Here is a 22287-nt window from a genome sequence, read left to right as displayed (position 1 = left end):
TTCCCAATGCAGGAGATGCTCTGTTCAACATTACAGAACAATATAGCATCGTATTGTGTTCTAGTGCGTGCGTTTTTTTGTCCATAAACAGGCACATTTATCATTGTCCAAAAAGTAACTTTACATGTACACTTTCTGTTGAATTAAAACTGTAAATGTACACTCTGTATTAAGTTCTGATTATACGCCGTGTCAGTCCTCGGTGTTACTGCGGGACTGAGAATGGTCCACCAACCAAAAACATCCAGCAGAGGTCCTGTGACCGCTGATGGAGAACTACAGGATGGTTAACACAAGCTGTGTGGCAACAGATTGTCTCTAACTGTACATCTAAAAGTTGGACCAACAAGGGAGGTATATTTAATAATTACAATGCACTGTAAGTGGGCAATGTTTAAAAAACATCCTATTTCTTTAATTTAAACTACTTCCAAATTCCATGATAATTGAACCAATAGAAATACTCTATTTCTTCACGGTGGCGCAAAAGGTAGTGTTGTTGTCACACAGGTCCAGGTTCCTCCCACGGTCCAAAAACACACGTTGGTAGATGGATTGCCGACTCAAGTGTGTTCTTAAGTGTGAGTAAGTGTGTGTGTGTGTGTGTGTATGCCGCCTTGCAAAGGACTGGCGCCTCCTCCAGGGTGTGTTCCTGCCATGCGCCCAGTGATTCCAGATAGGCTCCAGACCCACCACAATCCTGAATTGAATTAGCGGTTACAGACAATGAATAAATGAATGAATTAATGTTTCTACCGCGACCCTAAAATGGAGAAGCGGAGAAGAAAATGATGATGATTAATGTTTCTTGAAATTTTGTTAACATACGTTAAAAGTTAGGGATGTTTTGGACTACTCCGTATTTAGGGATTAATCAAATAAATTAACTAAATTGATTTGAGGGTAAAATCATTCCAGAAAAACTGCAGGAAATGGATCTACAAAAGGCTGCTAAAGAGAATATATGTAGAGAGAAATTAGGGGTGCAGTCAGTCTGACTGGCGTGATCAACATCCTGGGGGAAAAAAATAAATACATTTCGGGATGTTGATCATGCCATGTTGTGTGTCATATATATGTGTGTGTGTCATCCCAAACCATCTACTTAATAAAAAAGAACCGAAATGTCTGATATTATTATATTAATTATTTAATCACATTACCACATAAACTAAGCCAATGACAATTTAACTTGAGCTCAGATTTAAATTTCAATAGAAGTCGAGCATCAAGAATGGTTTGTAGTTTGTGGTTTGTCTCCCTCTGTTGGACAAAAAATTACCTTTTATCTCCTGTCCCTATCACACACCATGATGCAAGCCAAATGTTTACTAGCATAGCAGAACTGATCAGTTAGTGTTCCCATTTTTCTGGCTGTGTTCCCATTTTTTCTGGCTGTGCCCCCATTTTTAAGTTTAAAGTTAAAAATGTTTTCAACTTCATCACTCCAACACATACAAATTCATTTGATTCCAGGCTTCACTGGAATTTATTTCAAACAATGTAGTTCACACAAAACTGCAACTTGTTATTGGACAAAAAAAAATAAAGTAACAATATTAACAGTGGAATTATTACAAGTAACATACATTACTCATTTGCCTCACTGCAACCCCCACAACAGCAACCACACACACACACACACACCTAATTTTTTCTAATAAAAAAAGAAATTAACGGACTCCATTTCTATTTTAATAGTTTATTAAAGGCTTTGGCATGACCATTAAATTCATATCACAATCTAATTCTTAGGTAATGTAACATCTTTATGTCAATAAGAGGTAAGCATTGTGTTTTTCTAATATCACAGTTATGACACCGTTCATGGCATAAACAGCAAATTGCATAATACACACTTAGAGATCTGTCCACCTAACTGTATGTGAGTACTGTTAAGTTAAAATTGATACCTGATAACTCCCAAATACAGTAAGTAACAAAAGAAGATGCAGAAAAAAATGAGATGGGACATCCTCTGTTTTCAAAACATGTGGAATGTGTCATGCACATATTGATCAAGAATCCTATAACGGACAAGAGGTCAATAAGAACATGGTGCTGTTGGGAGAAAACAGTGATGGTTTTGAGGTTTAAGTGGCATTATAAATATTGCTACTATTGAACTAATATTCTGTCTTTCAGTGGCACATACCAACTGATGAGTCAACAATTTTCAATAGATGTAGCACTCAGATTTGTTCGTCACTTTTTAACAGTGCTCCAAATATGTAATCTGATGTTATTATTAATAGGTTTACTCCTTGCATATTACCTGAAAACCATAAAACCACTTTATCAGTTACAACACATGTACTGCTTTCAACAATAAAAGTTCTGTGGAAGGGCACATTGTTTAACAATAAAAAGTGAGGGAATAAAAGAGAAAGGACAAAATGAGGGATAGAAAAAAAAGAGAAGAGGAGGGAGAGAGAAAGAGAGAGAGAGAGAGAGATGCTGCAGTGACACTATCATCTTACTCCAGGTTTTATCTCTGTCCCTTTTAAGGTGCTGATCTGGTTTTTCCTCCAGACAGGTGGAATCTGTGAGAGAAAGATAATAAATTCTGAGTTTCTGTGACTTTGGAAAGCAGAAGGACAAATGCAGAATTTGAATTAGTGCCAATGAAGATAACATAAAGACTAATTTAAGGTGTATCTGACCTCAGAATAATATTAATAACTCAATTTATACACAGACACAGAGTTTCTGTAAATATTGAGGGAAAAAATCTAAATAAGAATTTATTTTATATAAAAACTATGTGCCAATGGTAGTTATTTGAGAAATAATATTAATAATAATGATATACAAGAAGCATAATATTTTGAAGTCTTGTAATAAAATGAGTGTCATGTTTAATCTCATTTTAGAGTAGAAAGCACTACACCAAAACAGGAAAAAAGAAAAATCACATTTCAAGTGAAATGAAAGATGTCTGTATTCAGGTTGTGCAGAATTCATAATATAGATTTTAGATTTTCATTTTTTGATATATTAATGTAGTTTTGTGCTGTACAATCCATGTCAGATTGAAGTTAGTACTGCTGATACACTAATACATTATAGAGTCTCTGTAAATCATGCAATGAGATTTGCATTCTGCTTGGAAAAAAAACATATATCGCTTTTATTTAATTGTTAGTAATTTTGGTGATGTCTTTTCCATCAAAAGTTATTTCTAAAAGTAACAAACGACAATTGCACAAAACATGACAAAGATTGGAGGGACCTATGATACCGGTTGCATCTTGAATTCAAGTAGCCTTGTTCTGAAAAAGTTCATGGTGGAAAAAAAAGGAAAAAGGGAAGAAAAAACACTTAACCCTACTTGGTAATAAGCTGGAGCTGGGTTCTGTCATCAAAGAAGACCAAAATAGAGTCTTTTGGCAATAAACTCTACAGGAGTATTTTTTAACACCACAAAGTATGGTCATGGATATGTTACCAGGCTACCAGGTTCAAGAAACTTCACGAGATTCTGGTTTGAAATAAATAGTGTATACGGTAATTACTGGAGGTGGGGAAGTGGGCTCCAAGTGTCGTCCCAGAAATGATAGCAGCCGTCTCCAGATTAGACCACTGCCTAAGAACATGAATCCAGTCACCAACCAGAATACACGTGGATCCTATACACACAGTTAGAGATAGAAAGATGATTCATGTTGTTAGTCTGAATACGTCAGTGAGTCTCTAGAAGAATATAAATAGCACATTATAATGCATTATAAACATAGGTAATAATATTTTTATATGTGCATTACGCTTTATACGTTAGTTAATTATGCATTCTTAATTGTATTCACGATGCACTATAAATATTATTCATAACAAACACAATTACTACCCAAGACCTAAATATAATTAATAGCAAAACATATTCTATGAGAATTTTAAAGATTCATATAAATTATTAGTTATACACTCATCTGCCATGTTATTAGGAACACCTACCTTGTTTCTATACTCATTATCCACTACATCAGCTCCACTGACATAAGAAGAGCACTTAGTAGTTCTACAACTTAAAGACTGTAGTCTATCTATTTCTCTGTATACTTAAATATCCCCAGCTTCATCCTGTTTTTCCAATGGTCAGGACCTTCACAGAGCAGGCATGATTTGACAGGCAGATCATTCTCAGTGCTGCAGTGACACTAACATGGTGGTGGTGTGTAAGTGTGAGTTTTTAACCCCCCTCAGTGTCTAAGAATAGTGGAACTAAGAATGACTCACCAACCAAAAATATCCAGCCAAGAGCGTCCTGTGACCACTGATGGAGGAGTAGAGGATGACTAACACAAACTGTGCAGCAACAGATCAGCCATTGTCTCTGATTTTACATCTATAAGGTGGACCAATGAGGCAGGTGTGTCTGACAGAGTGGACAGTGAATGGACAATGTTAAAAAAACTCCAGCAGCACTGCTGTGTCTGATCCACTCGTACTGGCACATCACACACAAACAGCACCTCCAAGTCAGTGTCAAGGCAGTGCTAAGAATGATCCACCACCCAATATTATATCTGCTCTGAGATGGCCCTGACCCTTGAAGAACAGGGTAAAAGTGGGAGAAAGAGAATGTAGAACAACAGAAAATATGACAAGACTACAGGCTTTAATTTTAGATTATAATCACACACAGAATATGATGTAAAATATCCTATGCCAATCCATTAGAGCTTCACTTAGGGGGTACTACACTCTCTTCCTACCTTCAGCCACACAATTTCTGTTGTTTAAATCCTACACCTAAACCCTAAGATTGTTGTGGCCATTTATGTTCCGAAATACAAAGTGCTCTTGTATGGTCAGTGGAGCTGAGCTGAGAGAGTGGACAATGAGTGTAAAAAGAAGAAAGTGATCATAATTTACAGTTGATAAGTGTATAAGGTTTAACCTTTACCACAGAATATTGTTATAGCGAATAATCGTAGAAATTAGTCTGAGCAACTGGACCACCATACATAACAAACAGCTAAAAAAATTACTTCTTCAAAGGAGGACTCAAGATTCATTCCAAAGGCCACACCCATCAGGCCAAACAGGGACAGAGAGAAGGTTCCCATGGTGAGCTGGAGGTTCAGGCGCATCATCACATTTCGATGACTAGTATAAAATTAAAAATAGAGACAATAATAGGGTCTGTTATCTCTCAGTGATATCAGAGCCAAATGCTAAAACTGTAGATTCCTGCTTCCAAACATCTCTATAGCTAACAGTTGAATCACGGTGGAATGGACTAACCCTAAATCTAAATATGCATTTCTGATAAATAAAAGCATAAACCTTAATAATTATATAAAAATTGTGAAATGAACATGTAATGCATGCATCCACATACTGCGTTTCCACATGTTGGAAGACTACTTCCGTTTTTAATCTCTTTGTGTAACAATACCGGTTAGTGCTATGCTCAAGTAATGGTGTAGTGTTCACAGTAACACTAACTGAACTGCAAACAATGTCAATGTTACCTGACATGTCAAAATAAAAATTAATACAAATTTAATAGTAAAAAAAAAGTAAAAGTAAAAGGCATACATATTACGTACTGTGGAACCTCAGCCAATAGTGCTGTCATGCTGTGAGAAAACGTTTCAGTTTCACTTCAGCCTGTTCGCATATCATCACTGTCCAAAGAAAGAGATGTATCTCCCAAAATAGTAACAATACAGGAGAACAAAAATAAAACTCAACTTTCAATGAAAGTCAATGTAAATAGACTTTACTCCTTCTAATTTTGGAGCATTTCTATTGGTCCATTCATCCTGAAATTTTCACACAATATGAAGGATAGCTACTTTATTCAAATGATGTAGTAGACTAAATCGTAAAAAACAATTTATGTTTTAATTTTTTTTATTTTAATTATTAATTAATTAACAAATAAGGATTTTAAATAATGTGTGCTGTTGATTTAACAAATTCAGCCAATCAAAGAAAATCTAAAAACTTTTGTTCTTCAAATTCACTCACACCTACTACTTTATAGAAAAAAAATTCTTATTTGTTTTATATTTTTATTTTATGTATTTTCTGTGATTGTATATAACTTTATACAAGCACCATACTTACTGAGAAGGCATTAGTTTAAATATATATAATTATCTTAGGTGCCTAAGACTTCTGCACAGTACTGTATAATCTCTCAATATGGGTTTACAAGATTGCTATAATCATGCAGAACATGTTCATTTATAAGATTTAATGATGGAAGGTGATCTAAATGAAATAGTAACATCTAAAGGCTGAAAAAATTCACTAAAATACTATGTGCAAAAGAGGGAAAGAACGAGAGCTGATAGTTGCTGCAAACCTACTCATCTATCAGTGGGTCTGGAGCTAACAGAGAATGAGGTGTATCCTTAAATAAGTCAAACACTACTTAGAATGCAAAGTGCCATTACATAGTTGTCCATTCTCTATAGGGGATGTCTTAACTTATTTTAGAAAATCAACAAAACATGCACTTCAACCATGGTTGTCCAAACCTTTTCATATGAATATATAAAATATGCCTGTATTATTAAATGACCGGTTATATAACAACTGGAAAACAATTCAACAAACAACACATGGACAAAAGAATGCCATAACATGCATGTTTCATAAAGAATGGCATTTATTCTGTTACCTATCCAGGTTGATGAAGATGACACTCTCAGAGTCATCAATGAGTCCCTTCAGTTCTCGTGTTTTATTTCCCAGCTCCTCTGCCTGCATGAAATAATTCTCGAGGAGCAACTCCATCTCATGAGCATGATCTATACCTAAACTGCTCTGCTCACTGCCTCCACACACAAAAACATACAGATACATGCACATTGCAAAAACAAACTTAAATCAGCTGAAAGATGCACTGAAATTTTTATAAAAAATGAAGCATAATATTACCATAGGTATATTAAGGCTGCAAATAACTATTATATTTAGGATGCTACATCCAACACAGAACAATATTCTGTTTATTAGCTAGTACTATGCACTTTGCTGTATCCTTTCTTACTTGATTTCCCTCTTTGTTGTTATAAATTCCTTTTAAGCAATATAAAGTAATTTCTTCTTTAAAGGGAACGTCTGCAAATGTGGGGAAACTGTTCTTTCTGGTTTATGTTCAGAAGCTCAGTGTCTTTTAAGGTGGAACAATGTTTGAGTAAAAAACACTGTTGTCTGAATTGGCTAATGCTATGGCTAATGATTAGGGAGAAGAAAGTAAACAGTATTTTATTACATTTTACACTTACAACACACTGGGGTCAGTCCATTTAGTGAGACACAGCTCCTCAATCATTTCATCCTCATCCAGGATCTTCAGCAGGCTGTCCTTAAAAACCTTAATATCAGTCTCCAGTTCAGAAAGGCTGCAAGAGAATTTGACTAGTGTTAACCAGTGTTTAGGGTTTTAGTTATGCAACAAGCTGACATACAAATTCAGGCCCAATACATTAGAACAACCTATCGGCTCATGCTCATCACCTGAGAAGCATACAGCTACAAATTAAAATGATAAAATTTTATGGGTTAACATGGACTGATATTAAGTTCAGCTTAAGCGGAAAAAACTTTAAGGTGACCAACCTCTTACTGTTGAGAAGAAGCATGTGTAGTTTACTGCGGTCTGCTGAAAGGAGCTTGGGGTCCACTAAAGACTCCAGACAATCCAGGATCTGAGGCTGAACGTCATTTAACCTTGCCTGGAGTGTGTTTATCTGTATACAGAGAGAGACAGAGAGAGACCAATGACACACTCAGAGTCCTGTATCTAAATGTGCATCAGTTTTTGTTGTTGTTTTGTTTTTATTGTTATTTATTATTACTTATTTATTTTTATTTCATTCATTAATGTTATCTGCTTTGGCAACAATTGTTATTTACATTTCAAAGAGAGAGAGAGAAGAAGAAGAAGAAGAATGAATTTCTACTTATTAGTGATGTAGTGCTCACTGTACCAAAGTGACACACAAGATGTCCAGTATTTACCCTATGCTGTAGAATGGCCTCCAGGGCTCTGAACTCAAAGGGCAGTGAGTATGTGACCAAGGCTCCATCCCCTGCTAACTGTGGCCCCAGCTCCAAAACCAACCACTTCTCCAGGCCCAGTCCACGGAAATCCAGAACCAGCAAAGACTCTGGTGTAACAATCGCCTTTAGGGACTGTGGACAGAAAAAAACAGACTGCTGAGTTGTTTAGTTGAAAATGGATAACATATTGTTTACAGTCATTCATCTGACACACTGTTTTCTAAAATTTCACTGCAGCAAATATTGTGTTAGTTACCATATGTTCTGCTCTTTGTAATAGGCAGTTGTATTAGTACACTGCTCAAAAAAATAAAGGGAACACTTAAACTACACAGTGTAACCAAGTCAATCACACTTCTGTGAAATCATAGTGTCCAGTTAGGAAGCAACACTGGTTGTGAATCAGTTTCACCTGCTGTTGTGCAAATGGAACAGGCAACATGTAGAAACGAGGGGCAATTAGCAAGACAACCCTTATGAAAGAGTGGTTCTACAGGTGGTGACCACAGACTATTTCTCTGTTCTCATTATTTCTGGCTTATGTTTTGGTCACTTTTGCATTCTGGCAGTGCTCTCGCCTATAGAGGTAGCATGAGGCATTGTTTACAACCCACAGAAGTTGATCAGGTAGTGCAGCTCATCCAGGATGGCACATCAATGCGAGCTGTGGCAAGAAGGTTTGCTGTGTCTGTCAGAACAGTGTCCAGACCATGGAACAGATACCAGGAGACAGGCCAGTACACCAGGAGATGTGGAGATGGCAACAACCCAGCAGCAGGACCGCTACCTACTCCTTTGTGCAAGGAGAAGCAGTGCCAGAGCCCTGCAAAATGACCTCCAACAGGCCACTAATATCCATGTTTCTGCACAAACTGTCAGAAAGACTCCATAAGGGTGGTATGAGGACCCGACATCCACAAGTGGGGCTTGTGCTTACAGCCCAACACCGTGCAGGGCGTTTGGCCTTTGCCAGAGAAAACCAAGATTGGCCGAATCACGGATGAGAGCAGGTTCACATTAACAACATGTGACAGATGTAACAGAGTCCGGAGACACCGTGGAGAACTTTTTGCTGTCTGCAACGTCCTCCGGCATAACCAGTTTGGCAGTGGGTCAGTAATGATGTGGGGAGGCATTTCTTTGGAGGGTGCAGTGGGCCCTCGGTTCCTTCTGATGTATGACAATGCTGGGCCTCATGTGGCATGTGGCCGAATCCAATCTAACACATCTGGGACATCATGTCTCTTTCCGTCCACCAACGTCACGTTGCACCAGAGACTGTGCAGGGCTTGACTGATGCTTTAATCCAGGTCTGGAAGGAGATCCCTCAGGAAAACATCCGCTGCCTCATCAGAAGCATGCCCAGGCATTGTAGGGAGGTCATACAGGCAACATGTTAGCCACACACACACACTACTGAGCCTCATTTTAACTTGTCTTGTGGAATTTCCACTAAAGTTGGATCAGACTGTACTTGGATTTTCCACTTTAATTTTGAGTATGATTCCAAATCCAGACATCCATGGGATAATAGTTTTGATATACATTGATCATCGTTATGTTATTTTGTTCTCAATGCATTCAACTTTGTAATTAAAAAAGATTTTTAACTGGAATGTTTTATTCATTGAAATCTAGGGTGTGTTATTTCAGTGTTCCCTTTATTTTTTTTTGAGCAGTGTATATAAAAAAAATTGGGCACAACACAAAGAAAGAAAAAAAAACATACTTCCATACGAATGATGATAGTGTTATTTCGTGATGTGATGCTGGTGAGGTGCTGGAATCTTAGGTCTCTTGCCTGCAAACCAAGTTCCTGGTAGAACTCTGTTTTCTTTTTCTCTGAGAAAAAGAGACAAATGAAACACAACATGCCTTATGTCCAACAAAACCACTGTCACATTCTGTCTGGACATGAGTAATTAATGAAACTCACCAAATGAAGTAACATTCCCGTCTGGCTCAAATTTCATCTGTTGAGCAAAACAATCTTTAAGCACCAACAGATTTTTTAACCTCTCAGGTGCCATGTGTATCAAACATCTAGGAATTAGGATTATATTTGCTATATTTAACAGTATTAAAAGGCCAAAATTACTAAAAATTCATTTTCAGCTATTTTTGTTTGTTTTAAATACTATTCTATTTGATGTGGTATGTCAAACCACTCATTCTGCTAGTATAGATAAGCACTTTACATAAGGACATTCAGACATAGGTGTTAAAAGATAAACTTTTCTCTCTTCTTTTCCTTAGACTGAAACAATATGTTTTACCACCTTAAAAGTCTTCCTTTTCCCACATTCCCATCCTCATATCCAACTTTGTGCACTTACCACAACAAATTCAGGAGCCACACTGGAGAGCGCTGCTGCATGGGAAGCATCTGAAACTCCACGACAGAAGAAGGCTGAGGGGGAGAAATTATTCTGAGTACATGGTACATTCTAGTTTACAAATTAATGGTATTTTGCAGTCACAAAGCAACACTGCCCACTTTCACACCCTTCCTTTACAAAGAACTCATCACATATATGTACACTGTATTTCCAAATGTTAACATCCTTTGAATACAGATATTACACTGTGCAGTCAATTTTTGCAATCTTTGTAATTAAACCTGAAAATTAAACCATGACATGGAGCAGCTGGAAGTGTAATTGTAGCACTGTTGTAGGGGTAATAATTCCCCCAGATGTGGACTATGGAACAGTGGAATTGGAGTGATGGAGCACCATCCAAACAGCTCAGTTGGAGTGGCATTCATGATCATCAGGGTACCTCACATTCTCATTTAAATATTTAGTACTGTTTAATCATTGTCCAGTTTAATAACTTACTAGAGTATAGCAGAGATTAATACTACAGCGAAGAGGGACATATTCCAGATTAATACTACTAACTTATCAAATGTTGGATAAGATTCTGTCCACGCATACTAGATGAAATTGATAATCTAAGAGAGACTACATTCTTAAATAAAAATACTCTAAAGCTTTTTTAACGCCCTGGTGCTCTTAAATGTGATGGTGAAGTGTGACACTTACCGCTGTGTTGGAGGTTTCTCGCTCTCACTGCTGGGGTGTGGAGAGTAGACAGCGGGCGAGGGCTGAAGTGAGACCCTGGTCTCTTTAACGGAAAATGTCTACAGCTCCAGCATCTTGTAAACACGGTCAGAGGACTCTCCCGACACAAAAACCTCACACACGCCTCCATTGTGCTCGAACCAGTCGAAACAACCTATAAAGTCAACTCCTGCTACGACATGACCCTCAGTGTTGAGGTGTGAATTAGCTGGAAAGGTCCCGAGTAAAGTTAAGGTTTGATCAGGTTTGGGTTAGTTTGGCCAGACTCTTTAGAACTTGGTCAAGGTTTGGTCGTGTGGCTGTGACTGTAGCAATAAACGACAGCGAAGGCGAGCGAAATAAACCGGTTAAAACCTGTAGGCGCTATGTCCTGAAAGAGACAGTTGGATTGTCCCTTTTTAGCCGACTCGCTAATCAGTCGAAAACAGACTGTAAAAGACAGCGGCTCTTTTATAAACTCTTACTGCGGAGTCTTTCTGCATTGTCGAAGCAGTCAAGACAGCAATCGGCTAATAAATAAATACATAAGCAGCGAGACTTTCACAAACTCGGTAAGACAGTCCGTGTGTATACTGTAGGAGAGGGTGAACCACAATGCACCGGGGCTCAACTGTTAACCGTTTGATGATATCAACCCAATGAGGCCATGAGGTGCTCCATCATCTGAACTCGACTTCCAAAGTTTTATTCTGCACACACGTTTATATAAAAGAAAAAAAATAACATTCTCTACGAGGAATAAACTTAAGCGTGACCATTTACTTTACAACTTTTTTGAGTTTAACACATTGGAATGCATAAAGTATAAAACGACCTACAACTTTTTTATTTATTTATTTATTTATTATTTTTTTTAACCCCAGAACAGAACCGAATATATTGTTTTAGATTTGGACATTAAACTATAAATAGTCGTCCCTCTAAAAAATCGATCTTACGAATCCAAAGCGCATGTGATTTGGGCTCGAACCGTGGCAAATTATTCTGGGAGTCAAAACGCTTAGAGTCGACTCAGTCCCAGTTCGGTGCGTTCTTCAGCCTACTTTGTATTCATAAGGACGACAGTTAGTATACTTCGAGCATTTGATAAATAACGGACGTGCCGTCTGTAAACATTCTGTAGATAATGTTTAAACCGCTTTAATCACGTGCCTAACTGTTTATCTATGACACAAAAGTGAGTATTTATACACATTTTGGAGTCGATGAGTCTTTTCCGGTAGGAGTCGACTCTAGGAAACCTGGAGTCGTTTATGAATATATTAACACGTGGTGCGCTGAACTGCCCGGAAATGAATGGGAAAACTCGTAATCACCAGAATACAGGAGCAGCACAAATAGCTGTGAACCCACCTCTCGTATCAACTGGAAACAGCGAGACTCGACCTCACAAGGCTCCTCATATGTACCATTAAACCATTGCTTCTCAAATAGCATACTGTTATATATGAAGTCGTGCAGTTTATGTTCTAAATAGTATGTATTAGACGAATAAAACACTAAGAAACTGTAAAAGCCATAATAACATAAGCTACTGTTGAGATCATGATGAGATCATGATGATTCAGTCCCAAATATGTTTACCAGAGCTCATAACATATGCGTAAATACGACAATTAAAAAAAAATGTGAGTTGAATGCTGTTTTCTAGATCTCTGCAGTATAACGTTGCGGCTCTTTTCAATGATTCACATTACTCGGCTCAGATCACAATGAAGAACCGACACTTGCGGGTGGTCCTTCATTTAGAAACGTAATCTATATAGTTATCAATTAATAAATAATAATAATAGTATATCGTGTCCTATAAACCTAATACGTCAATAATAATTGGATTAATTTTTAGAGGTGTCCACTTGTATGCTCTGAACCCACAGTGAACTGGATAATCAGTTACAGACAACGAATGAACAATAATTAATTGTTCGTAATAATACTTTTGAGAGGCAAATGTTTTAGAAAAAATGCACGAGCAAATAGATCGTATAAAAACCCCATAATTTATATTTATAAATATATAATTTATATTTAAAATTACAGCGATTTTAGTCGGCTCTTCTGACTCGATTCAGAGTCGACCCTTTGGTGAACGACACTTTGGATCAGTGATGCTGAGGTCTAAATAGTCCTCATCTCCACGTAGAGACTCGGCTGAAGATGATACGGAGCCTGTAATGATGCCCGTTTATACATGAGCACCTGAGAAGCGTTTTGAAAGAGCATCGGTTTAATTAGCTATTTCGCAGAACAAAAATGTTTCCATCGTGCTATTCCAAGCCCAAAAATGGCTCCCAATTTAAGATGTCTTACACAAAGGTGATATTTGGGGTGTTGGTCGTGTATGTGCTACATACCTGCTGGGCTATTTATGGCTTCGTTCACACAAAACCGTGTGACCCAGCTAGAGGAGACGACTGTGTTACATCTTACCTCAGTGCCAAGCCTCGATTACAGGTGAGAGGATTTTCCAGTTCAGCTTTATGAAATGATATATAATTGTTAAAATGACTGTATATGTAATAATGTAATAATAATAATGTAATGTATATGTAATAAGTGCATCGGTTGTGTCTAAAAGCTCAGCGTGTATTCGAGCCTGGACCCTAGTGAAGAGGTCGGACACAAGCTCCTGCTCAGGGTGGAAAAATTCGACATTCATTCCAAGCTTGAAAGGCAAGTTACTCCTTGTAAGTAAGTGCATGAACACTCGAGTTTATTAGCTGCTGTTACCTATTAGTTCAAGCCTTACAGTCATTTAAAGGGCCCATGTCCTGAACAACTCAACTCACCTGTCTTAGTTTAAATAAGAGTTTAATTTACTTCTCAGATAAGTTTAACATTTAAAATATAGCATTCATTCTTTAGGACAATATTTCTATTCATTCATAAATGTAAACATAACTGCAAAAATTTGAAAAGAGTATTGTTGTTTATAAGTGCACCCAGTGCAGTTGCATACATTCATTCATTCATCATTTATAACCGCTTATCCAGTTCACAGTCACGGTGGGTCCGGAGCCTACCCAGAATCACAGGGTGCAAGGCAGGAACACACCCTGGAGGGGGCGCCAGTCCTTCACTAGGCAAAACACAAACACATTCACTCACACCATCGCACCTATGGCAACCCTGTCTCACACTTACTCGTGATATAGTCACATATATAAGAGACTGCAGTTTGTGACATAGTCACATTTTTTCGATATTGTATGCGACAATATCACAATTATAAGTGTATGGGTAATTAGCATACAAACCGTCATATCAGTGCCCCGTGTTATGCGACAGTAACTTGAAAACTCTTCCTCATTACAGACGTCATTACAATCCCTTAATACTGCTGTCTTATTTTTATTTATGGAAAATATAATCTTACTAATTCATTATTTGCTAAAATATCGAAGCAAATAATGGCTAGAGAAATGTCATTTTCAGTATTAACCTTTTGAAAATTAGTCAAAATAACGTTAAGTGAAAGAAATATTCTTGTTAGAGTTAAAGCTAATGTAGGACACGAATAATAAGCATTGCCTAGGGGAGGAAGTATAATAAAATACTTTATATCTTTGTTGGCATAACAATCTATGATTTGTATTTCGCAAAATGTTGAAAATATGCAACTATGTCATGAACTGCAGTCTCCCATATATGTGACTCTATCACGACTATGTGTGAGACCGGATTGGCTATGGACACTTTTGAGTCACCAATTCACTTACCAGTGTGTGTTTGTGGACTGTGGGAGAAAACTGGAGCACCCGGAGGAAACCCACAAGGACACAGGGAGAACACACTCCTCACAGACAGTCACCCAGAGTGGGACTTGAACCCACAACTCCAGGATCCTGGAGCTGTGTGACTGCAATACTACCGCCTGCGCCACCATGCACAGAGTTAATTATTTTATAACTAAATATCTCAAAAGAGAGCTCATGTAAAAAATGAATTGTGTAAAATATAAAAAGGGTGAAAATAAATGATGACTGTTATGACACATGAATTAATGGATTATATTGATGTCATAAGTGTAATTGGGGGTTGGGGGGAGTTGGGTGGTGGTTTAGGATATGGGTCCAATTCTGACACAGTTCTTTTGTGAAAGTGTTCAAATGCTGTATAAATAAAGTTGGATTGGATTGGATTATTGATAATATTCCTGGGTGGTATATTGGCCCAACATGTAGCGTCAAATACAGAGTGAAATATGGCACCAATCAATTCTGATGTATATCTATAACAAGCTAGTTTTTTGGGTGGCCCAGAGAAATTGAGATGACACATTACTATTTTTGCTTTCTTAAAAACAGGAAGGTGAGTGTTTCATTGCCTGAAATGATTCATAACAATGGGAGCCTTCATGCTGTGGTGTTTGTTCACAAGAGTGGAGTTTCTCCATGGAAGGACAGTAAACATGTGCGACTGGTGGCTCGCCTCACATCCCAAATGCTTCCTGTTGCTCTTGCAGGAAGCCCTGGTTCTGTCAAAGACATTCAGAAGGTAACATCCAACTATTCTGTAATATGTTTTGCAGCTTTTCTTTTGAAAGTGAACTGTTTTCTGATTCTTGCTTATTACAGGATTTCATCTGCTTAACAGCTCAAGGCCTCTGTTATAGTGTTTACTTTTTATACAGTATTTGAATACATTATTTTGTGTCCTGGACAAGTTACATCAGTAAAATCCCAACCATAACAAGCAATATAAACATTGAACTGACTCTGAGGCTAATGCTTAGACCGCCCACTTATGAAAGTGGCCTTAAACCTGTACTCTGTCCTCTCTGGTGGCTCTAGGGTGCAGGAGAACAACAACTTGTGACAAACTGGAAATCACACATCACTCTAAACATGATGACAGAAGACTTCACTTTTAATAATGCAGCAGTGCCCAGTGACCTGCGGAGATACATGAAAATGTGAGTACCATACAATATATGTCTAATAATGTCCAGACACCTGTTCTAATGACTGAATTCAGGTTCCAGTGTGCATAATTTGAATAACCTCCATTAAAAAAAAAAAAAAAAAGCTTATCAATTAAAAGAGAAAATCTGGTGCAGCTGCACAAAAGACCACTATCTACAATATTACACATATTTTTGGACATGTATTGGAGTTTAACCCTTAAAAAAGAACTGTACAAAAGTCCAGTCATAAGCTTCTGAGAATTAACAATGCAATGCTTTTGCTTTACCTTAGAGTTGAAGATGGAAAAAAGGAGAAAAAGAAAATATACCTGCCCCTTTTACTCGTTGATGAAATGAGAAGCAGACTAAAGGATTTAATTGTATGCAAAATTACATTATTTCCTGTACTGAAAATGGTCACAAAAAATCTATCATACTTTATTCAGAGTCCTTATATTTGATGTGATTTTTATGCAGAATATAAACAGCACTACAAAAGAAGTCCCACTCACTGTATCATATGATACAATAACTCTTCGGAAATTTAGAATTTGGATCCACATTCAAGCTGTGATATACTCTCTCAAGCATTTTGGTAAGTCACAATGTTGCCACATGTTAGTATTGCTGTTCAGTTGACATCTATCATGTTTGGTGTCATTAGACTTTCACCACACAATCTAATGTAAATATTTTTAATCATGTTTAATATTTGCTTTCTCTCAGGATTTTCTGAGCAGAACCTTGATGAAATTAAAGCCATGTTTGTTGAAACTGGTTTCCACATCCTGGCTTTGTCAATCCTGGTGCCTGCATTCCATGTACATTTGTTTATATATTCTCAATATAAATTTGTAACAATCATATGAACATTTGAAATGTTATTCATTTTAAAAAGCACTGTAACAGAACATTAATTGTGCTCATTTGATTAACTATGCCTTGGAATATTTTGCAGCTCTCATTTGAAGGATTTGCTTTCAAAAATGATGTGAGCTTCTGGAGAGGGAAGAAAAGTTTTGCTGGTGTCTCCAGGCGATCAGGTGAGTGAATCTGCATTAAAAACATGCCCTGGAATGGTTTTTCCCCCATTTAATTTATTTAACAATATATTGTATGCACAATCCTCTGCAAAAGTCAAATGCCACACATCATTTTGTTAATTTCCAGTCAGTCTATCTAAGGAGTTTGTATATAAGAACCCCATTTACATTTTAGGAAAATCTGGTAGATATACAAAACTGTCCACATCCGTACCAAATATCAAATACCACACTCACTACAAATTTGTCAATCCCTCCTCTGTGAGGAGGATGTGAAGATGATGCTATGGGTCTGGTCTGGTAGGACATCCAACCGTTACAGAGCAAAAGGAAACAGAAGAATTTAACATTCAAGTTAAATAAAAAATGGATTGGCCACCTCTGAGACTAAGGCTCAGCATCACTGAATGTGTTTGTGATTACCAAATTCTAAGACTGAGGTGTGGTATGTCCCTCGAGATTATTTTACAAAAAATGGAAAAGAATGTTTCTATAAAGAATGAATACTACATTAAAGGCTAAATGTGTACATGCTCAAAATGGGTAGTAAAGATGTCAACTATACTGACTGGTCCCTATACTGATGTGTGTGTTTTATCCAGTAATCTGGAGGTGTTTGAGCACCATTGTGATATTTCTGCATCTGCTGGAAGAGCAGACCAGCTGGCTCACCCTCATCCCTATGGGAATTGCTGCTTTAATTGAGGTACAGAAACAGGTTTATTTTTAAATGTAGAACACATACATTTAATATTTTTTTATGCTAATGAGTTTTATCTCACATCTTCAGCTTTGGAAAGTCAGCCAAGTCTATGCGATTCAGCACAGTTTTAAAGTAAGTTCATCAGCGTGTGCATTATATTTAATTTCTTTTATTATTATTATAAACTTAGATAATTCCAGTTGTCAGGACCCTTATAGACTAACAGATGTTTATATGTATATAGGTGACATTGGCTACTTACATGAGATCTGGAGTGTTAACTGCATGCGCTGCAGATATAGGGATTTGCTTGCAGTTTACTGTGTGCTTAACATGGTTGGTTTTCTTCAGGAAGAGAAAGTAGATGAAATGGAGCGAGCAACAGAAGAGCATGATTCCAAGGTACTGAAATTCTCAATGTGAAAAGCTGTGACAAATAACCAAAATAAAAAAGTAACATTACTGTTTTCTTCTTCTAGGCAATGAAATTCTTGTCATACTTACTGTATCCATTGTGCATCAGTGGAGCCATATATGCCTTCTTATACCTCAAGAATAAAAGGTAAGCATCTTACTGACAGGGATTTGATTTGTGATAGCACTTATATTATATAATATTTTCTACATTTATCTTAATCTCACCTTGGTTTCCCTTATGACCAGTAGTTGGTACTTTTGGATCATTAACAGTCTTGTAAGCGGTAAGTTTATCAATCAAACTTCTGAACAAGTTTTCCTACTTTTTTTCTATGCCAAATTAATTCATTTTTAATTTTTTCCCCCAATAGGGGTTTATGCATTTGGATTCCTATCAATGGTTCCACAATTTTATGTTAATTATAAGGTTTGTTCCCAAAATTATTCAACATTTAGTTTGTAAAAGTGATTTAAAAATGATACATCATCCTTTGTTTTACAGCTAAAAACTGTTGCCCATCTTCCGATGTCTGTCTTACTGTACAAAGTGAGTTTAACATGGTTTTGACTCTGCTTTACAAATCATAGCCCTGCAAAATGATTAGGCTTAAGCATTGTTCATGCCTCTGTTTTTCATCCATTCCCAGGGCTTGAACACATTTATAAGTGATGTTTTCAGTGGAATTATAACTACTCCCGGCCCTCATCAGCTGGCTTGTTTCAGAGATGATGTGGTGTTCCTCATCTACCTCTACCAGCGCAGGTCTTGTTTTAACACAGAACAGAACAGAACATAAAGCATGTATATTTAAGAACGCATATTTCAGAATTGAGCATTTTGATATTCTGATATACTGATACTAGAGGTGTGCAATATATAATTACTGTAAAACAATATAAATAGCTAATTGTGCAATTATATAATTTTAAGTGACCGACAGCACCAGAATACCAATATAGAAATACAAAACATAAATACCATAAAGAAGTAACAAGGTTTGTCTTCTTGTAGTAGAAGTCATGTGAGCTAGTGTGAAGAACAAAGATTTTTCCAGATATTCTAGTTGATTGTATGAATTTTTTCACTGTATTCATATTGGATTTTATTATTCTAACTATACATACATAATGAAAATCTCAGGTGTCTAAGACACTTGAACAGTATTGTATGTATGTGTTAAGCCAATAATGATTCATAAACATTTTTCAGTCCCTCTAGAGTTTATTACACCAGTTTTAACTGACATTAGAAACTATTAAAAGACATTTAATGTTTTACCTGAGGCTTGTAACAGACAAACTTCATATAAAGAATGGATGCATTATCCATTTGACAAGATAAACAGTTTATTATGCTTTAAATTATGTTATATTCTTTGCAGGATTTACCCACTGAACAAATCTAAAAGTCGCGAGTATGGAGCATCACACAGGAAAAAGCTTAAAGGAAAACCACATGAGGACTGACTGAGTGCATCACAGGAGACACCAGAGGAGCTGAAGCTGCATGCATGCTGTACAGAGGAGCTGCTGACACACTGAGTGTGAATATGAAAAATGTCCTAGGACCAGGTATCCCAACTGCTCTTGTGGTCAAGTGACCATTGGCTCCAAATTTTCCTAGTCTGGAGTCTACTGGGGGAAAAAAAAAGTTCCTGCAGCTCTACTGCATGCCAGTCTTCTACTGAACACGACAGTCGTACTTTACCTACTTGAGCCTGCAGGACATTTTATAAACCAACAGAAAATTCTCAGATCTTAATATCTACATGAAAACAGTATTCATTGGTCATGAACTTCTCTAGAGACAGTCAAAAGTATGAGGTTTTGCCTCCTACTCTATGACTAAAATATGTTTACCTGTGGTACAATTTACATGGGTCTATGCTACTTTTCACACAAATTTTAAGAAATTGCCATAATCTTGACAGATTGCCTAGCAGTGCTAAAATGGTGGACCTGATAACTCAGGCTGTCAGATTTCACCTACTGGGGTTTAACAGCCAATTTACAACCTACAGCAGTATAATAATGCTATTTATTCTGGCCTGTACAGTTGCATAGGCATTGAACTGCAATAGGCTTTCAGTATACGGCTCAATGGACAGATGCTGCCTTTGTTTACAGTTACAAACTGCTGTGACTCCTGTGACAAACTGCTCTGGGATGTTTTACTGGAGACACATTCATCACTGAAGTTGATTCCAATATGTGCATTGTACAGTAACACTAGGGAGATTAAATTATATACACACACACACACGCTATATATATGTGTGTGTGTGTGTATATATATAGTATGTGTGTGTGTGTGTTTGTGAGAGAGACTGTATGGGATTTTCCTGGTATTGCAAAATGATGCAAATATCATCTTACAGAGAAAGAATTGAGAATTTTATTTGTTCCCCCTCCTAATTCCACAGAAACACAGGCAGATGGCTGAGCATGTGCTTTATTATTTTCAAGTCCTACTTCAATAAAACAACCTCATATTGCATATCTCTTCCACATGAAAGACATACACAGTGTAATGATTCTGCTGATTCAGTTAATGCTTTGAACTATTTATCCTCCAATTTTTATGTCTATAAATTAAAATAACTGCCTGTGAGTACATGTAGAAACAACTTGTACATGTAATGCAACTTGTGGTTTTTCTTTCTGAATGGTTTAGACAGTAGGGAGCCCAGAAGTCTGTATTAATGTCTGTAAACACAATGGACTGTGTGTCACATTGGCCAGTGACAGTTGTGCTGTAAGAATACAATTGTCTTGTCATGATGATAAGCCAAAAGCATGAGGGAATTGCAGCTGGGTGTTTATGCCATACAGGAAATGTGAGGGAATGTCTACAGAGTAGTTTGGTCAGAAAGATAGTCAGTTTCTGTCTGATAACAACACGCAAGTTACTGGAGGAACATGGGAGCCCTTTATGGATTGCTGTTTTTCTTCCTAAGTGTGCATTCAGGTATTAGCTTTTTATTCTCTAAATTTTTACATTCTCTATTTTGACTAATTTGCATTTGGTCAGTTTTCTGGACAAGGAATATTCTGAAGGAATATCCTTCAAATATAATTTATTTTATTCTTAAAAAAAGCTATTTCTTTTTTTTTAGGTTTAATTTTTTATTCCCTGCTAAAAACTATATAATGCTGACTGCAGTAAAACTAATATATATTTAAAATCTATACAGAAAACTGTATTAATATTTACTAGTACTCTCACAAACATCAGTGTAAAGGCATTAAAACTACAGAATACTGCAATATGTACTAAAACATTTAGTAAAGTAGTGTTAATGGGACATTGAAACAAAATTCAGAAACAAATGAATGCACTCATACATCTCAAAAGTGGTAACATTACAGGAAACATTTCATATTTATGTATGAATGGATTATCCATTGTTTCATGCCATATCAGAGGCTGTATTCAGATCTTGCAGAAATGACATTTTAAAAAAAAAAAAAAAAAAAAAAAAAAGCTTGAATGCTTTTATAATTTTAGGACGTTTGTTAGGACAGGGATGATACATTTCACTGATATCCAATTATGTATTTCAGTAAATTCCCTTAAGTGTTATGTATGCAGTTCCACATCCTCAAATGACTACTGCAACAGAAATTCTGAGGACTGTCAGGCTCCTCTGGACACCTGCATGACCACTGTTAGCATATCAGGTAAGTAGAAAATTGGTGTTCAAAATGTGTTTGTAACAGCTAGGAGCAGGCAGCACAATAATAATGTCTACACGTGGCTTGTTTTCATGTCTTAGGAAAACAAAACATTCAGTTATATATTTAAGGAAATATATCTAGCTGCAATGAAGTGAGCTGTAAATATACATACATTTACACCAGATGTATATGGTAAAGCTTCTGCACTAAGTTCATAGTTTTACACTTTCACAAAGTAGAATAATTAAATATGACGTTGCTTGCTCTCCCCAGGTGACATGAAGGCCATTGTGAAGCAGTGTTCCCGTTCTAAAGTATGCATTGCAGCTGCAAACAGTGTCTCACTGGACGATAATGGAGAAGGCACGTTGGTAAGATGCTGTGGTGGTCGCCTCTGCAACTTCAGCACTGCAACTTCTGTTCAGCTGT

General features: G+C 36.9%; 2 protein-coding genes across 4 annotated transcripts; one reads left to right on the top strand and one right to left on the bottom strand.

Annotated features, from left to right (window-relative positions):
- Positions 1-1697: 1697 nt before the first annotated feature.
- mrs2 (magnesium transporter MRS2) lies at positions 1698-11805 on the bottom strand. 2 transcript variants are annotated; one of them, XM_066682916.1, is made up of 11 exons: positions 11073-11803; positions 10362-10435; positions 9962-9998; positions 9755-9867; positions 7984-8157; positions 7582-7712; positions 7248-7364; positions 6638-6790; positions 4992-5109; positions 3516-3629; positions 1698-2543 (listed from the first exon to the last, which is right to left on the bottom strand). In XM_066682916.1, exons 1-11 carry the CDS (start codon positions 11239-11241, stop codon positions 2472-2474), a joined length of 1272 nt encoding a protein of 423 aa, XP_066539013.1. In that variant the 5' UTR covers positions 11242-11803; the 3' UTR covers positions 1698-2471. The 2 variants fall into 2 exon arrangements, with proteins under 2 accessions (XP_066539013.1, XP_066539014.1); XM_066682917.1 differs by lacking the exon at positions 6638-6790 and having other exon boundaries at positions 11073-11805.
- A 1434-nt stretch (positions 11806-13239) lies between these two features.
- On the top strand, positions 13240-21212 carry LOC136708597 (lipid scramblase CLPTM1L-like). Of its 2 annotated transcripts, XM_066683242.1 has the most exons (17): positions 13240-13565; positions 13690-13788; positions 15423-15608; positions 15905-16026; positions 16310-16397; positions 16495-16612; positions 16744-16838; positions 16976-17060; positions 17663-17766; positions 17851-17895; positions 18115-18165; positions 18243-18325; positions 18430-18464; positions 18552-18607; positions 18683-18727; positions 18828-18943; positions 19563-21212. In XM_066683242.1, the coding sequence occupies exons 1-17, from the start codon at positions 13365-13367 to the stop codon at positions 19645-19647; spliced, it is 1614 nt and encodes a 537-aa protein (XP_066539339.1). In that variant the 5' UTR covers positions 13240-13364; the 3' UTR covers positions 19648-21212. The 2 variants fall into 2 exon arrangements, with proteins under 2 accessions (XP_066539339.1, XP_066539338.1); XM_066683241.1 differs by lacking the exons at positions 13240-13565; positions 13690-13788 and having other exon boundaries at positions 15425-15608; positions 18427-18464.
- The last annotated feature ends 1075 nt before the right edge of the window (positions 21213-22287 follow it).

The sequence above is a fragment of the Hoplias malabaricus genome, chromosome 10 (genome assembly GCF_029633855.1).
Source record: "Hoplias malabaricus isolate fHopMal1 chromosome 10, fHopMal1.hap1, whole genome shotgun sequence".
NCBI classification, from domain to species: Eukaryota; Metazoa; Chordata; class Actinopteri; order Characiformes; family Erythrinidae; genus Hoplias; species Hoplias malabaricus.
This window is presented reverse-complemented; position numbering and strand designations above follow the sequence as displayed.